Raw genomic sequence first — 18,871 nt, 5'->3', positions numbered from 1 at the left:
TTTAGTGCGTTATACTATAAATGTTTTGTGTGTGTGTGTGTATGCCTGACTGGTCTTGTGCATCTCATCAGAGCCAGGGAACAGATTTTTTTTTGCCCAAACTGCAGTGATCTGGAGTCCTTGGCAGGATCGCTTTGGTTTGCGGCCTGATGCAACACAGAGACGACAAACACTCACTTGTTGGGCTAAAGCAGAGAAATGAAGAGAAAGACGGCAAAATGCAGCCAAAGTCTTGCCGGCCAGCACTGGAGGTCCTGTGTCAAGATATCTCACAAAATGAGACTCGTATTGCATCATATGTACCGTTGAGATGAACCTACAAGAAAGTGCTTAAGTGATATGAACAGGGACATAGTGCTGTTAGTCATTTACATAATGATCTTAGGAGAGTCGTTATGAATATAATCGCTTATTCTCTCAGGTAAACTGACTGTGGAGGTCAGAAGAAGGTAATGAAGTAATAAGACTATAAGTACGTCAGGCTTCATAAACTACACTCTCTTTCTTGCTGTACTGGCAGCATGACTCTAAGGATGGGAATGCTAGTTAGTTGGTCAGTTGGTGCACCACTGTGGTTCAAACTGAAATATCCAATGGCAATTACTGGATAGATTTCCTTTAAATTTGGTGCAGATATAAGTGACATGGCACTCTGAATGTTTATCCTAGGACTATGGTGAACTCCTGACTTTTTAGGAGGTCAGGCTTTTCACTTATGCTGTGAAATATCTCAACATGCACTCACATATTTATGGTTCCCAAATAATGTACTGACTTTTCATCTTGCAACAACGACAGCTATCAAGCAATTAGCATATGGGGTTGTCACAGCAGCCTGGGGTATAGCTGTAATATAGCTTCCTTTTTTTGTGAACATTGGAGCATTTTGGAGACCAAAGGTATTCCACATAAATCAGTTATGCCCTTTAAAGTTGCAGTTTTCCATACTGATCGGTTTGGATGATTGCAAAATCAAAATTTATTGATCTGTTCATGCAGTTGTCAATGTGTTTTGTTTGTCCTTAAATACATTGGCGACTTTCCTACAAAGAGATAAAAAGGCACATTGGGCCCATGTCTAACGTATTTATGTATGTTAGTATAGGATTTTGCTCTGTCTTGGGTCTTAAATCCGTCTCTGAACATCAAATTTATTTTTTCATATGGAGCATCATTCACTTTTCTTGACACTACCTATGTTTGTCTGCCTGTAACCTACTTTATCTGCGTCACTGTGGTTGCTCCCCTCTTTATCTCTGGTAATCATTGCTGATTCACACAAAACACATTGTGCATCAACTGGAATGTCACCACAGAAAGCACATTTTACAACTCTGACATATTGTAAAATATACAGAGATTTACCTGATGCTGATGAAGTTGTTCACCATTGTGCAAACTTATCTGCTAAGACTTGAAAGTAAAGACACTTAATTTATGTGTGAAGTCCTGAACTCCAGCTTTAAACCCAGAAGCAGCTCTTGTGGCTTTTCATTATAAACTGCTGCTTAACAACCATGTGTGTGTGTGTTGGATTGATTTCAGGATTAACCCCAGCCAGACCTTTTTGCCCTCTAGTCTGAAACATTCCCCCCCCCCCCCCCCCCCCCCCGCTGCCAAAGTGGATGAGATGCTCTGTGGACATGTGTCTACAGGCATGCACTTACGCAGTTTTATTACATTTACCAGTTGTCCTGAAGGTCTTCATGAAACTGTTGTGGTTTGGTTCCTCATTTTTCTCCTATTCCACTGGTGCTCACACATCTCCCACAAATGTGGGTGTGAATGAGCTCTGACTGCTATCATAATCTTCTCCACTATCCACTTTGGCTAATAGCCAATCAGATTGTCTGGTTATATAGTGACAGTGTACTGGTTAGGTATTAGTGCGCCACACAGCAAAAAAAAAAAGTGCTTTTCTTTGTTCTCCTTTCACTACCCAGATGGCAGGCTGGGCTCCATTCAGCCGCTACTAGTCAGAGTGGTGCAACACCATCCTGCTGTGAGAGTTTCCAAGCATGAAAGGGAAAAAGGGAATTGATTTAAAGTCAAGGATGATGGACAGAAAGACGTACCCAAAGGCCAGAAGAAGGGATGGGAGAAAGAAACAGCGAGTGTGCTGAAGAGTGAGAGATAGGTGAAAAGACATGCAGCTGAATTCAGTGTGAAAGATTGAGGACAGGGGCGAAAAGAGGAGAGATGGGGAGAGAGCGAGCTTTATTTCCTGTCTTCCATGAATAGGCAACATATTTCTCTGGAACATTCCATCCACTGAGCTGGCCCAGCCTGTCACCAAGACTCAGGGTGCCACACTCCTCCCCATCTCTGCATTTCACTTCACTCTGTTCCTATCCTGTCTTCTTGTACATATCAATACCTACTTGATTCTTTTTCCTTTTCTTCTTTTTCTATTCCCATCTTCCCTCAGCAAAAGTGAGCAACTACTGCTTTTTTTTTTTTTTTTTTTTTGTCTAAACCCTCTCAACCAGACACAGACAGATGAGAATCACAGAGTAAACTCCTACGACTGTCAGCAGAAGAATTTGATATCGGATCAGGAAAAGCAACAATGATTCTTAGATATTATGAGTGGGAGGTGCAGATCAGTGAATAAATATGCTTATTGGAACATAATGGTTAATTGTTAGAGATGGATTGGTGTCAAGTGACAACTTTAATTATGCATGTCACATAATTTAATCATAGCACCCCATTAGAGGATGCACAGAAGAAAAGTTTCTACACTTGCAGAATCACATCATCTCACATGGCTGCTGTATATTCAATTTATTAATGAAGGGTGGAAATGCTTGCAGAAAGAATATTGGATAATGCAGAACTAAACAGAGGTTAAATCAAGAATGTTTTTCGGTGCAATTTAATACTCCGTGTACAGTAGCTTTATATACTCACCAGCCACCACCTGTGAAGTCTGATGCAATCCAGTGCAACTGCTCTGTTCTAAATTCTACTTTAACAGAGCTAAACTTTTTTGTTGATGAAAGATTTATGATTGTAGTTTATTTATGTTTAATGTAGAAGTCATAGTCAAGTGTGGTGCCATATTGGACTGCGTTTTGAAGGGATTCTGATACTTAGTTCCCCTCATTTGTCTGTTAATGTGGTGGACTAAACATTAACACTTTTAAATGTCATGTAATCCAGTAAGTTAGCACACACTGTGACTTCAATTTAAAAAAAAAACAAAACGGGTAGAATCAGCACTTTTTTGACATCAGCAAAACTGAAAATGTTAATTTAAAGAAAAGCTGTGTGAAGTTAGATTTATGGCAAAGCTGTTATATTGGATTGCATTAGATTTCAAAGGTGTGCCGAATAAAATAGCTGGTGTGATCCAATACTAATTTGGACAGTTTATTTCTGTACATGCTCTGGGCTTCAGTGCACTGAATGGATACTACACTGAAGTACCAACTCTCATCTTTAATTCAGTAGGTTTATGCAATTATAGAAACAACTATAAGGGACATATAACCCTTGGAACACATGGTGCTCAGAGATTCAAAGATAAATTGAAAAATACAAACAATGTGGTGTGTTTTCTGGAAAATCCTTTGCTGTCAATAAGTGCCTTAAGCCCTATCTTCCATGGTGATGCTCTCTCAGTCTATCACCTTTAGCCCTTGTTACTTGTAGGATCTCTGGCTTTACCCTGCTCTGGTTTTAATGCAAGTGGCTGAATTGGAGCACACTGAATGCTCCTGAATATCTCGGCATTGCTGCTATTGCTTCCATTAGCACTTTAATCTACTGTTTTATTTAACCTTGTATGTTCAGTCTGTCTGACTAGACTTCATTGTATCTCTTGACACCTATATATAGTCAATTGATACTAAGTTAAGTATAGATCCTACAATCCAACCACTTTGTTTTTATTGGTCAAATAGGTCAAGCTAATTTGTTTGAATGTCAAAATAAACAAAGTGCAAACATGCAAAGATGCATTCCCAGTTTTCTCTGGGCAGTCAAATAAAATTCCTATGCTCAGCTTGGGGAGCTTATTTATTAACACACAGCTGGTCAAACATCCCCTTGGAGGGAGAGTTCATCTCACCAGATCTGAAATGTAAATACAAAGAAACCACACTCCGGGTAGGAAACAACCTGCACGAACTTTCTGTGCTATCGTGGTGTTGTTTTGGCATGGGATTATTGTTGGGGGGTTAGAATCTTTTTCACAGTTCCTATTTAGTTGGAAGAAAGACGGGGAAATGTAGCAAACACAGAAAAATAATAGTACCTTATCACCTTTGAATAGCAAAAAATTGTAGCTTATTAAGGCATACAAATTCACTTGAGCAATACTGTAAAACTAGATGCATCGTGTCACAAAATATCAAGGGATTTGGACAAGTCAACACCACACGATTAGCTGTGAAAATTGCTTCAGCATATTCTCTTTCCTGAAGCGCTCCTTCTTTTGTTCTGTCCCCTCCTGAACAAGGGGTTGACTTGCACCTTGTTTTCGATATTTCAAACCGGTCGTTTAAAACTGCGACTAATTGATTTTCTCAAGCATATTTTGCAGCGGCGGAGTCAAGCTGAAGCTCCTCAAGTGTTTTGAAGGCTGCGATTGTTTGAGGCTGACGGGTGTGGGGGGGGAAAAGCCCCTAAAAACACAGCTGGTGTCACTTTGAGAGGCCTAGAAAAACAAGACATGTGTTAGACAGCATCTCACAATCCAAGGCTGAAAACCCCAGAGTTGTCATGCAGACATCAAAACAAGCTCTGGTACGCGCTCATGTTGGGGTTGCATCAGAGTGTTTGATGGAATGTGAGTGAATGTGTGTTTTCAATGCATCTTTCTCTTCGGCTGCACTCAGAGTGCCCTTGACTGGAGGAGGGTCTTCATGAGAGGACACGCCCCTTAATTTCCAAATATTTAAACCAACACAGGCTCTTAAAGGGAAAGAAGGGTGCACGAGTGTGTATATTTATGTATGCAGAAACAGTGTATTGTACACACAGTGCTGCTTGGGACCAGTAGTGATGCTTTTTTTTTTTCTGGCATGCTTCTCCGTCTGAATTAGCAACTGAGCCTGTTTGACAACACCAACCTCATTTTAGTGTTCGCCTGTCAGTTTATTTGGCTGTCTCTCTTGGTTCCTCCTCCACCATCCAGCTCCCTCCCCTCGCTCCCCTTTCCCCACATCTATATTTGGAGGTACGTAGCTGAAGACGTGTCTTGTTTTTCAAACCTCCTCTCTGCTCACTTATACTGTTCCCACACACTCAATACAAACATGTGTGATGTCCTTCCACTCATATCAATGCTTCCTGTATTCATTTGAGTGTGTATATAGCATGTGTAAAGTCCATTAATCAATTTGTTGATTGCAGAAAGTTAATCAGCAGCTGCTTTAATCGCTGAGCAATCATTCAAGTCAATATGAAACTGTGCCTGCAAATTGTAAGAATTTAGATCATAATAAAAGGAATATTTTGGGGGGTTTGAACTTGTGAATGCATAAAAATGCTATTTTAATGCGTCATGCTTGGAAAAAGAAAATCCTGCAATTTAACATGTTTTATCTGATCAAATTTTATTATCATAAACTTTTTCTTTTGAAGGAGAAACACTGCAAACTACTCTCAAATGTTTGGGATGTATATCATAATAAATTGAATATTGTGGGAATTTGAACTAGTGGCTGCATTAAACAAGCAAATTCAATGCCTTATGTTGAACTCTGGGAAACTGGATTGGATATTTGGCATGATCTGGTAATCTTTTATTGGCAAAATTATTACTTGATTCATGAAAACTGGAATGCTCACCATCCAGTAAGGCTGGTAGAGGGATGGCTTGTAAGCTGGTATTCGCCAGCATTTAGTCTGGTTGGTGCTGATAATGTAAAATCCTGCATATTAGTATATCATACCTGTTTACGTTTACATGATCATCAACTCATATCTTCAGAGTCCATAAAACTAGAGCTTCACAGTCATTAAGACAACAAAAATATAAGACTTTTTTATTATTTGAAAGAGAAATACTAATAATAATCCATGCATGTCCCCCCTCCGTCCTTCTGTTGAACAGAGATAACATAGCAGCTCAGCAGCAACTGGCAAAAATAAATTTTCCATCTTGTTTTGGAAACACACGCAGTGCCACAGATGGAAACTGAGCAGGAGGTAGACATGGATCAGGAGTCAGAGAAAGACGGTGACAGACAGTGACTAAAACATAACGAGACAATGATCTGTCAGTGGCTTCGTCTCGCATGTCTCGACCAGCGCACATCTGATAACAAGCTAACTCTGGCTTCCTGCATAAAAGTAAAGTACAACCCGGCAGGTGCGTGTTTGCTAAATATGTTTTCTCGACAGCTTCAAGAATGTTTTGTGTGCAGTGTTTTAACTTGTGCAATCGCCACCGTGTGTGTGTGTGTGTGTGTGTGTGTGTGTGTGTGTGTGTGTGTGTGTGTGTGTGTGTGTGTGTGTGTGTGTGTGTGTGTGTGTGTGTGTGTGTGTGTGTGTGTGTGTGTGTGTGTGTGTGTGTGTGTGTGTGTGTGTGTGTGTGTGTGTGTGTGTGTGTGTGTGTGTGTGTGTGTGTGTACACATACAAGTTTGTGATTCACTTGCTATGTGTACTTTAACCACACCACTGTGTTTGAAATAGTTCTTGTGTCGTCAACATGCTGTACTTTATTGGGTCACAGATGCCAAGACACACACACAGCCGGCTGCTCCTGGTACTTAACTGATAAACTTTTTCACATGCATTTCATTCTCTATCTCTGCTGTGGCTGCAGATAAGCCTTGTGCTTTTGTGCTTGTGCAGGCTATAGGCGCCGTGTACATTTCACCCAGTACAGTTGTGCAGGGTGTATGTGTGTGTGACAATGAAAGCAACAGAAAAGGGGGACGGTGCACTGCATAGACATTTGCACCTTTTATTTACTGAACCACACATGTGTCTGGCACACTGTGGGAAGAGATAAACACGCCACATGCCTGAAGCTGGCACAGGTTTAGCACACACTTTGGTGAAAGTGCTCTTTAGCCTCTACTTGTGCAGAGCAGGCCAAGCAGGAGCAGGTGGGCGGGTTTTGGCTGCCCTCACCGCCTCCCCCACCTTTCACTCCTTCTCCCCAGCCAATCAGGACCTCAGCCACTACAGCTGACCCCCCTTTTCTCTAGCCAATCAGTTAGCAGAATCTGCACCCCCCCCCCTCCCCCCTCCTTCCTTCTCTCTCCTTTATTTCCCCCAGTATGCCTTCACTGCTGAGTGAGCAAAGCAGGCCTGGCTCTATCAGCTGAGAGGAAACCAACAGAGAGAAAACACACACTGAGACAGAGAAAAGAGGGAGGGTAGGACAGCGAAGAGAAAGCATTTGAAAGGAGGAGCCAGAGAGGGTGAGGAAGAGGAGGAATAGCAGGAGAGAGAGAGAAAACTATAGCATGTGAAGTGTGCTTTTGTGTTCGGGGTACTTTGGAGGTGTGCAAATGAGAGAACGGAAGAAAATGGGAAGGGGTGGGGGCTCGAGAGAGAAAAGGAGAGGGAGGGAACGAGCGAGACAAATGGGGGCTGAGAGTTGTTGATGGGTTTTTGATTTGTGTATGTGAGCAACCGAGGGTGGAGAGAGGTAGACAGGAAGAACACCAGAGAGTGAGAGAGCAGCAACAGCAGCAGCAGTGCAGGCTGTTGGACATCCTGACAAAACAAGCAGAGGGAGGCAGAGCAACTTGTCTTTCTCAACACCACTTATTCAGGAGGAAGGAAGCAAAAAGAGAGAGACAACAAATTGGGGGAGTGAGGCAGTCTGACCCAGTGGAAGCAGAAACAACAGAGGAAGACAGAAAGAGAGCAAAGAAAACCACCAGACGAAATAGAGGAAGGAAGGGGGACAGTGACACGGCGAGATAAACCCCCATCTTTCTGAGAGGGTGAGTGTGGCGAGTTCTCCTGCTGTCAAGTGTGCTAATGTTGCTCCTGTTGATTGCTGTCGTATTGTCAGCTGGGCTCGGATGACTCAACGTCTCCTAAAATGGCCACATGAAAGGCAGACAGACAGACAGATATGCAGGCAAACAGACAGACAGACAGAGGGAGGGAGGGGAGGGTGAGACAGAAAGGGACCCTGTGTCAAACAGCATTCTCAGCAACTATGTCACTGAGCCAGCTTAGTTTAGACTGCCATGACTGCCCAGCCTGTGTTAACAGTGTCTCCCCTGCTCAGAGGTTAATCAGTTTCAATCAACTTCTTCTCTTTCTTTCTTTTCTTGTCACTTTCTGCCTGTCTTTGCCACTTCCTGTCTTCTGTCCTTGTTTAGCACATACACTCAGAGGCACAGTCAGCTGTTGCTCCATCCCCTTGCGAAACAGGGGCTCCCGTAATCTAATCAACAGTCAATTGTTGAAAGGAGCACCTAGCAACTTTCTGCGTTGGAGAATGCACATGAGTGTGTTTATCAGCCTCCAGGCACAGCGCAGGCCTGGGAGCAGCTCGGGCGGAGACCTGCTACAACTTGATGAGACAATCGGGACATTTGGGAGGCCGCTAACTTCGCGCTGATGCTATCACGCCTCTGTTACAGGCAGCGTGTGAAGGGTGGACCGAGGACGCAAGGAGGACAGAGCACAGCTGAGTAGCCAGACATGAGCGATGTCACAAAAGGGCCCATTCAAGATGACAGCTTATATCAGCGGTCCAAAATAAATCGTTTCAGATATGTAACGGGGCAGAAAATTAACCCAATCCAAACATGAAGTCAGGGTGAGTGAATCACTGGCTCACTGTCAGGTTTGGTTGTGCAACATAGTTAAATAACTCACCAGCAAACTTATGTGCTTAATTTTGTAATTGAGTGATTGTCACATGTGGAAAAAAAATATTCAAGAGGAATGCTGGAGAAATAGAGACTGTCAGAAGTTTGCCTTCAATTGTGGGTTAAAGTTTTTCACTCAAACTTTTCTCTGCATTGGAGTGAATGAATGCAAATTACTAATATGCAAGACACTGAAAGTTGTGGATCTTCCTGCATAAAATTAATTTAATGTGATTAAAATATTATAATAAAAAAGTAGCAACTCTAAACTCGTAAGGGAGCAGAGAAATCTAAATCCAGACAGCTGTAAACAGAGCAGCTGTTTTCCTCCAGATAGTTTCTCAAAGGTGGAGTCAAAGAGCATAAACCAAAAAAACCCACTAAAATCTCAATTCTAACTCTGTGCTTATTTGTTGTTCTTCCAATGAGTCAAGTCAAAAGCCAATAATTGTTGTATTACATGAAATCCTTTTTATTAAATGTGCGTATTTTTCTAATTGCTGACATGAAGAAAGTGATAGTGCTTTGAATGCTGTGCTTGTGTTTGTGTGTGCACACATGCATGTGGCATTTGGGCACTCTGATGAATATACACAGGCCAAATGTCAGGCTATTTTCTGAGGATAGGTGCTGGCTGTGAACTCTGCCCCTGTCCCCTCCGTGCATTTTACTGAGGGATTTCTAGGTTTCTAGGTCAGAGCCCTCAGCAAACCCCCTAATGACATGTTTCTTTACATTTTTGTGAGTCCAAGTGTGTTTTATTCCACCCATGTGCGGCTTTTCAGAGTTTTACGGGGAGCCACAGGGTCTTAAGTGTGCTTTTGTGTGTTTTGCAGATGTTTTTACTCAGCATACTGATGCTCCAGTTGCCACTCGAGTTACTGATGGACGTCTCAGTTTCGTTGAGGCTCTCCAGTGGCAGTAGCCTGGAATTATGTGTAGCTATATGTAGATCAGCTCGTTATGTTCTTGTCTGTTGCCGTCATCCCAAACACCGCCTTTCTCAAGACGGTGAAATCAAACCCTTCTAGGCTCCCTGATGTCCTATAAGTCATCTGACACAAGTCTGTTGGCCTTTGACCTCATGACCACTGTGTCCTTTGGCCTGAAGGATGCTCACACACTGACACACAACAGTACTTATGTGTAGACTGTTACACATTCCCATGAGCGCACAGACTTGTACATATTTCAACACATCTGTGCAGCTAAATATCATCCTTGAAAGCAGTTTTCTGAACAGAATGTTTTCGTTCCACAGGAGGCATGTCTCAAGTCAAAGGTATTGAGCTCTTTGAACAAAGTCCTTGTATAGATTGTAAATAAGAGCGTTGGTGTTTGGGATGCTGTGGCTTAAGCTGAGATGCCCTTGTGAACTTTGAGTTTTAGCTTTTGTCCACAAAAACGTTTAGTAGCTACATCAGATTATTTACTGCAAACAGAATCTTCAACCAAAAAACTGACAAGTTATGTTCAAGGTATCCCTGCTAAAATGACAATTCCCAGTATTTTTCGCTGTAGATTACTGCAGTCAATAACTGCTCGTAGTTCAGTCAGGATCTTATATAATTTTTGCTATTTCTACCCTAAGATTATTTCGAGTGTAAAATTCTTCCCAGGTGTGATTTAAAGCTAATTCCATTTTAATGTTTCTCAAAGAATGACTGATTCTGCTCTCTTTTATTCAGATCTACAGCTGGGTCCATGCATATTATACTTTCACTGCATTTTTGTTCTTGGTCCTCTTCACCACTTTCACTGGATCTTCTTCTCTTTTGGCGTCTATGCCTTCTGCTTTTGTTATCTTTTGTCTCATTTGTCCTTGTTTTACCCACAAACATTGTATTTTCTCCTCTTTTATATATGCAAATGAAACAGCCACAGGCCGAGTGAAACAGGATTAGCTTGACTTAATTTATTAGTTATGTGTGTGGGTTTCTTTCTAACCAGAAATCCTTTGCAGTCTTTAATTATAGCGACAATGCTAAGTCTTATGGTGTTGCTTCAGACTGGTTTCTGGCTGCGGGCATCTAAATTTAACCCTTTTTGCATCTTTTTTTTGCTGAGTGCACTGAGCCATTTTCAAGAAATGAGTAGTAAGAAGATGCTCTGTCAGCTCAGAGGGATTAACAAATATTTATAAAGAGTTCCAGTTATGTAAAGCTCAAGTCTCAGAGCAACTAGTTTATGTTCTGTACTCATGACCACTCTGGCCTGGCCCTGACACACTATGAGAGTCTATATGCTCCTGCTCTATTTATACCTTCCTCAAGGTCTTTTTATTCTGTGCTGTAGTCTCTCTCTCCTCTATTAGTTCCTGTCAGGAGTTTCTCGTTCCGTTGTCTGTCTTCTCAACATTTCCAATCTCGGTCTGTCTCTTCTGAATGATGATTTGCCGGTGCACTTTCAGCAGTGCTGCAGATGTTATTTGGAGACTGCACCTGGCCTGTCAATGGTGCGTAACACCTTCATTAGTTACTGTCAACAATGGTCAGTCAGTGAACCTAGAGACCATTTTCAAGGGTGTTAATTTTTTGAGAACAGTAATTGATGATAATAGTGGCTTTTGAAGGAGAAAATGTTGAGGAATTGAGTCCACTGAAGCAGCACAAAGTTAGTTTTCAAGCATGGAATAACTAATTAATCAATAAGAATGGTTGCTGTTTTGTCAATATGCTGCATACAGATTAGCAAAGAAGCTTAAATATATGCATATCAGGCTATATGTACTGTATGTGGGCTGTTACTGTGGGCTCTGCGTACATGTGGGTTTTTTTTTTCATTGCTTTGCCTGTGTGATTAGCACACAGTAGGTATGCACAGCTCATGTGCATTTTGCACAGATCAGATTGTACAAGTAGATTAGAGGTGAACATGAGAACATCGTCATAGGGTGAGGTGTGAGTGTGAGCGTATTTAAACCACTACAATGTTCAGCGATGCAGTAATAGAGTTCGTATGTTCTCAAGGCTGAATTGGCACAAACACACCCAGCAACCTGAAGCATTTCTTGGGGTGAGGCCAGAGTGTTTTCTCCTCCTCTGCTGGCCACTGGATGAAGCCTGAAAAGGGCTTGGCGGACTCTGCCAGCCTCCTGCTCAGCTAGTTCAAAAATAAGGTCAGAAATCTAGTGGGATCACCCAGCACAGAACCTTTGGGTGCTCCTAGTGAGCTCTATCACAGGCAGTTACTATAAATACTCCTGCTGACTCTTCCCTCCTCACCCCCCTACTCCCTGTGTCCACCCCAAGTAGGAAAACAGGAGGAGGTGATGATTCCTTGTAGTGTGCTGATTGAACTTGCATATGTAAGTCATGCGGCTGATTTTTCTGTCATTTGACTTGGTAATGACATTAACGAGATATCCTTGTTTGCCTGGGGCAGGTCTGGTTTGCTACTTGAGTCTCTCCCACCCCAAGAAACATCAGCAAAATAATGAAAACCCCAGGCTAACAGTGTTTGTCTTGCAAATGTCCTGGCTGTGGCAGCAGTTGATATGTAACTCTTAAGTGCTTTTAGAGCTGATATTGCCATGTTCCCTCTTGTTAATATTTGCCTAAGTCCAGTAAGAAAACAAGATATAGCAGTGATATGCCAAGTATGATAAGTATAGCAGCAGTTATTTCCATGACATTCAGGCTCTGAATGTTAGCGTACTTGTATAGTGTCTGTTATAGATTTTTCTTTTTCTGTGGTTTGAATTTAAAAATGTGTATCTATAATTGCCCAATTTTATTTTATGCTCATGTGTGCACTGCTTTAAGACGTCGTGGTGTAAATTGTGGGAGCGGCACTCGTGTGTTTGTGCTAAGTCTCGGTTTTCCCAAACATGGTGTTGTGCGACTACGTAGGGACCATATGTCATGAAGGTAATTACAGGTGACAAAGGCTTCACTCCTAACATCATCTTCATGTGATTCTTTGTGTGCAGTGGCAGGACATCGCTTGATGATATGTCATTAAATCAGCTGTTGCATATAATCATATTACAATGCAGGTGGGGGTTGAGGTTCAGTCTGTTTCCAGTTCCCCTTTTCTGTCTGGATCTCGCTCACTCTTGTGTCAGCTTTGACAGACAATCTTTTCTTTCTCATTGGGGCTGAAGATTGCATTGTTCTGACTGAATGGATAATTTGTCTTGAGAGAGACATGAAATTCAATGTATGCTCATATGAACACTGTTTTTCAAGCTAAGCTTTTCAAAAAACCTGCCACAGGTCACCTAGAGTGCAGCTAGTCTGATTATTACATTTTTGTGTAGCAATCTGGGGATTTTGTTGAACATTTCTTGCAGTTATACCAGTACATGCATACATCAGGTTGTGGAAAATGCACATTACCTACATTTCCCTTTCCTCTGCAGTACTTGGTTTCGTCATGCTTGATCTTCAGGAGTATGTCACCACTTCCTTGCACAGAATGGATCTCATTATGCGTCATTACGGTTTCATCACAAAGGAAATGACAAAAGAGTGAAGTAACTGGTTGCAGTAATGTAGTCCTAATGAGAACTAATCTCTTATTTATTAATATATAGTTGCCAGCCATATGTTCAGTCAGATTAGCTCTGTTAAATTTCAAGTTTTGGATGTAATGTCTGAGCACTTTGATCAGATTTTCTTGCCTGCCTTAGGTTAACAGACTATAGGCATTCATGACGGTGTGTGGACATTTTTTGGCTGGTGTTACTCATCTCATGAAGGACAGCCATTTTGTTCTGTTGGTAGAAATATTTTTTTTTTTGACAAGCATCTTTGCTGGTCTCCTCCTGCCCCCCCAGCATCCCCCACCATCTACCCTGTCCCTCTCTCTCCCTCTCCCTTTGGCTCAGCTTGTCTTTCTCCCTCTTTGTGGCCATGCACAAAGGAGCTGTTATCCTTGGGCTACTGGTTGCCACGGTGACAGCTCACTGCGACCCCCTCCCACATTCCCAAATTCTGGTCCAAGTGGGTTGGGAAACGGCCCGCTTCTCTTGGCCTAGCGCTGTTTGGTGCCAAGTTAGTTCCACGAGTGATTCCTCCATGTCTGATCCCCGACTCAGAGCGTTGTGGGATTTTGTATTTAAATTGGTGTGTTTGCTTGTGGATAATAGACAGTGGTTGAATTTTCCTCTAGGACTTGTTGAGTACGTGTGGTAGATTTTAATGAAACTGGTTATTTGATTGATTTTTTTATTTTTGTCGCTTCGATCAGTAACCGACCTAAATAATGACTTCCTCTCTGTATACAGGCCTTTATCTGCCATCTGTGTCTCTTCAAGTATGCATAACTAGGAGGACGTTGTTTGATTTTGAATGTGTACATCAGTATGTCTGTCAAAATCTGCATGTGATTATAGCAGGATTAGTCTCCGAGTCTTAGCTGTTGGTGGTAAATTAAAAGGAACTCACTGATCTGATTTGTTTCGGTCTCTTTCTTCCTCTTCAGGGATTCTGGGTGGAATGACCCGATCATGATGCCACAGCCGTGCCACACATCATGCCTAGGTGACCAAGGAGGGAGTGTCTGGCTATCAGCCAACCACAGGGGGAGCCCCCATAGAGTTACTACCAACTTGGATTCGGAGACATTTCCACTCAAGAGCCTCCTGCATCACTGACACTCTGCCCGTCTGGTAAGTTTTAGCCTTGGTGCAGATCCTCCTTTCAATTTTCTTGAACAAACAAGCATCATGTAATTAAGGTGCGTGGAATTAAACTGCTACTCTGTGCTAGTTGTTAGCAACTTCTGATATTACAAAAAATAAAAAATAAAACAAGAGCTTGAATGTTTGAATTTTTTCTTGCAACGTTGCATTTACCCTCTGAACCTCAAACAATTTGTGGGTGTTTTCTGCAGTTGTTACTTTTTTTGCTCAGTGTGGTCTTATTTTTCAATGCAGTATGAAGTCCTGCACATCTATGAAAACAAAGCAACTGTAGTTATAATTAGGGAAAATGCTAAAATGAGTTATAGTACCATAAACAATCAATCAGTCAATGAAACAAATAGTAAATTTACTTGAAAACCTGGAATCAATGTGTTTAACATTTTTTTTAAGTACTAACAAGTATTACCAGTACAAACATTGGGAAAAACATGTTATGTTTTTAATTGGCTTCCATAATTTTCTTCTATTTGCTCAGTATAAATGCAGCCTGCAGTTCAGTCGATGTCTCTCAAAATTTGTCCTGTGATGGTTGGTTGTTCCCTGAGTAACTGTTGATTTTCCTGTTGCACTGAGCGGGATTGTTTATTTTTGTCAAATTTACAAATGAGACATGAAGAATAAATGGATTTTAATGAAATATCGAATATTAAAGCTAGACATCACACCACAGATGCTTAGTTCAAGGACAGTTGGAAGGTTCTTTAGATTTGTTTGTGTGATTTTGGTCATTTTTATAGAGAAAACATGCCTTTCAAACTGCTGACTGGTTTTAGGGTTCAGAAAATTAAACATAAACCTTTAATTTTGAATCATAAACTAAACATTTATAATCATGATACTTGATTTGTTTTGTCTTTGACATTACTGGCAACCTTTTTGTTTCCCCTCAGGTATTCGCTCTTGTGCCCACCTCCTTCACTGCTGCTCCCTCCGGAGGTCTGCTGTTTCCTGAGTACCTGTCTTGGGATGTTGCCGGTGTTTCACAGCAGCTGCCATGGAGATCGATGGGTTCCTTTAGTAAGCCATATCGGACACAGCTTTCAGATGTTGTGCCAGATACAGCTTGTCCACACGGGCAGAATTAGACAAGGAAGAGCACAGAGGTGAGATGGTGATCATCATCATCCTTAATCTATTATTTAAATGGGGAGATTAGGATCATGTCGTGCATTTTGTGGAGTGCCTCATTAATGCAATGAACTAGCTGTTTTCATACAGTTGAAAAGCTGAGAGGTGGTAAGGAGTTTTTAGAATTTATGAAATTGTATCTTCTAATTCAAGCATCTTTTTTTTTGCAGGAAAGGTTTACTACCTATAACTTGTTCAGATATTGCAATGACATACTGAAGTCATTATATCATAGTCTTTCAAGTTTAAGGTATTGTGTCAGACCCAGCAATCAAAAACGTGCCATTCCTTTGTGATCACAATAAAGTAAACAGTTGCAAGGGATTCAGCACCCCAACCTAATCTGTTTTTCATAAAGTCGTTCCGTTTTTTTCGTCATGTAGTTCTGCATCTCCCCTAATAAAGGAGAAATGGGTGGGACAGCACCAGACTGAAATGATTGTTGTCAATACAAAGCATGAACCAAAAGCGAATGATGTGAATTGACATGCTGTTTCTAATGGATAGGTTTGGTTGCTTGATGAAATTCAAGAAAAATATGTAAACAATGAGACATATCCAACAAAAGGGCTTATTAGATCCTAAATTACAGACATCAAGTATTTTCACATCATTGTTGTCACTTTAAAGTGGTTAAATACATTCTGGTTGTTCTTCCATTATTATTGCTGTATTAAAATATGTCCTTAGTTGTAATACTGTATTTTGTTCCTCTCAGGTGCTGTGCGGCTCAGCTTCCTGATTCACACCATTTGACATCATCACAGCAGGAACCATAGGACTTCCTATTCCTGTGGAACATCTTGCTCTGCCTCCTGACAATTGTGAGGACCTACTTAACCGTGTTGCACAAAAGTTAGTTTAGACTTTTATCACCCAGCAGCGAAACCATGCGGCACATTCACGTGGAGTTAGCCCACAAAAAGGCTCCGCTAGATCTTCCAGCACAGGAGGGGGACCTGCCTCCACCTACATCCCCCACACAGGGCCTGGACCCTGGTGTGAGACCGGGGGTGGCCAGGCACTTTGGCCAGGAGGAGCTGCGGCTCCAAAAGGTCTACCAGCTCTCAATCTTCTCCCAGTTGGGGGGATTTTGTACCTCCACAGAAACCCACTCTGATGCCCAACAGAGGCCTGTCAGGATGGGTGTGAAAAGGGGGTTAGAGGAGCCTCAGTTGACTCATAAGCGCCCCCATCTGGGCGACTCCTCAGACAGGGAGGCACTGGAGGGAGGGGTGTTGTGTGGGCCAGCCCCAGCTAAAGGTGTTGGAATGGGGTCAGCAGCTGGGCCTGATGTGTCTGGTTCCTTATACTCTTGCATACAAATGGAACATAGAGACTCTGAGGGGGGACTGTCACCCAGATCTCCTCCCCTCTCTCCGAGCCACAACCCCTCCCGACGCCCAGCTCAGCACAATCACGATAGGCCCATTCCTGATGTGTTTGCTCCACTCTCACCTAAATCCCCCCCAATGTGTGACCCACATGGGCATCTCTTTGACCAGGGTCATTCCCTCGGAAGCTCAGGCAGGACTGAGCCACCCAACGGAGCCCGTACACCAACACACTCTCTAGGCAGCCCTGCAAATGACAGCTGTAGTAATGGCTCCTCTGGTGGCCAGCCCAGCCCCTACTTATATGAAATGTCCACATATGAAACCCCCAACCCTGCCAGCCCCACCAGTCCTCCAGGTCCTTTCTCCCCCCCACACCACACAGAGCTACAGGAGCCAGGGGAGGCCACTGAATGGGACGTTGGACTCGAATCCTCCCCACCTGAGCGAAGTGCCACTCAGGCAGCCTCCTCTTCTTCTTCGAATGGCCTGGCTTCCTGGGAGAAAACTCCCAGCAGTAACGGTCACCGGCTGTTGTCTGGAGGTCACTGGCCGGCCAAAAAGAGGCTGCTGTCCCCGAGTGACACAGGAGAGTCGTGTTCAGAAGACGAGGGACCCTCCACATCCAAGAGAAGCAGGCTGTCGTTGTTGGCTCCAGGACTCGGCCCGGCCTCGTGTCGTAGCACTGATGCTAAAGCTGCCCCCTACTGGAACCACCTGCTGCCCTCCGTGTGGGACAGGCCTAAGGTTAGCACATTCAAACACACACATACATACCTCTCAGAAATTTGCTTTGAGAAGTCAAATTTACCAAAACAACTATGCAAACCTGTTGCTCCAGCTCCTGTACTCGCTATTGGCTTACATTAGATGTTGTGCAACTTGGGTATAATAAATAGACAGTCATGATGTGATGGTAGTTACACCTCTAAGTAAATTCAACACTCAGTGTACAGCCAATGTCTAAAATGACACCGAATTTAACCACACTCAGTACTGCTGGTGAGAGAAATGCAGCTAGCTGCTTTGAGCGAGTTTTTCCCAAGTAAGAAAAACCTCAAAAATTTATGAATGCACCAAAATATTCTTATGAGCTCAGTGTTATTTGTATCAAAAAGTACATTGAAGGAAATTAGGACTGAGTACAACTGTTTCTAACTCTTATTAACAGCCACTTGAAAGTGTCTCCAGTTAATTTTAGCGCTGAATACTTCACAAAAAAAAAACAGTATGGGCATATTTGCATACAAATGCCATCCTTTTGAACCGACCACAATACACACAGTCCTCTAAACTCTGAATACAGAATAAGAAATGCCATTTCAAAGTTAGCGGTGGTAAGACATCTGTTAGAAACTGCAGCATAAATCAAAAAAGGCAAACTAAGAGAACGAGTAAAAGTGAAAGAATGAAGTGATAGCTGGCTCATTATCATGCCACGCTGGAACAGGCAGAGCAGCTCCAGAATAAAGCCCATTGAGGGAGAGTCTATTGTTCCCTCTACATGAGTGTGCTGTGTCTCCCATACACATGCACACACATAAACACACGCACACATACACACATATGCATACATCCTGCTTAAAAATGGTTCTGGAAGTGAATTGGCCATTTTTGAACACTGGGAGGCCAGAAAGAGCTTTGAGCGAGGGGGCTTGTGGGATGGGCAGTGTGCTAATGGTGACAATAGGGTTTGCTAGTTAGGTGTCAGACCGTTGTGACTACGGGTGTTTAGTGTATGTGTGAGGGAAGAACAGGGTGAAGCAGATGGATGTAAGAAAAACACATGAGCGAAGGAATAGAAGATAGAAAGGACACTGAAAAGGAGCAACGCTAGACTGACAGAGGCCATATTTTAGTAGATAAAGGTTAGATAAGGAGACAGAGGAAAGGGTGGACGAGATAATATTCTAAAATGCCAAGTGTGGATTTAACCAAGTGTGATGATGAGCCGATAAGCTGA

At 42.5% G+C, this 18,871-nt stretch overlaps 1 protein-coding gene across 4 annotated transcripts in view; it reads left to right on the top strand.

Moving 5' to 3' along the window:
• The window catches only part of LOC110969535 (protein FAM214B), a 30,868-nt gene that overhangs the window by 6,852 nt on the left and 5,145 nt on the right, over window positions 1-18,871 (top strand). Inside the window, exons 1-4 of one of the 4 annotated variants that reach the window (XM_022219621.2) lie at window positions 6,192-6,322; window positions 14,224-14,410; window positions 15,337-15,549; window positions 16,293-17,655. In XM_022219621.2, coding sequence (XP_022075313.1) covers window positions 16,465-17,655 — 1,191 coding nt within the window. In that variant the 5' untranslated portion in view covers window positions 6,192-6,322; window positions 14,224-14,410; window positions 15,337-15,549; window positions 16,293-16,464. Of the gene's footprint in view, window positions 1-6,191; window positions 6,323-7,262; window positions 7,915-8,565; window positions 8,745-14,223; window positions 14,411-15,336; window positions 15,550-16,292; window positions 17,656-18,871 lie in introns of those variants that run through there. The other 3 variants (XM_022219618.2, XM_051950938.1, XM_022219619.2) reach the window with 3 other exon arrangements.

The sequence above is a fragment of the Acanthochromis polyacanthus genome, chromosome 7, assembly GCF_021347895.1.
Source record: "Acanthochromis polyacanthus isolate Apoly-LR-REF ecotype Palm Island chromosome 7, KAUST_Apoly_ChrSc, whole genome shotgun sequence".
Classification (NCBI taxonomy): domain Eukaryota; kingdom Metazoa; phylum Chordata; class Actinopteri; family Pomacentridae; genus Acanthochromis; species Acanthochromis polyacanthus.
Note: the sequence above shows the minus strand (reverse complement) of the source record. Positions and strands in the feature narration are given on the sequence as shown.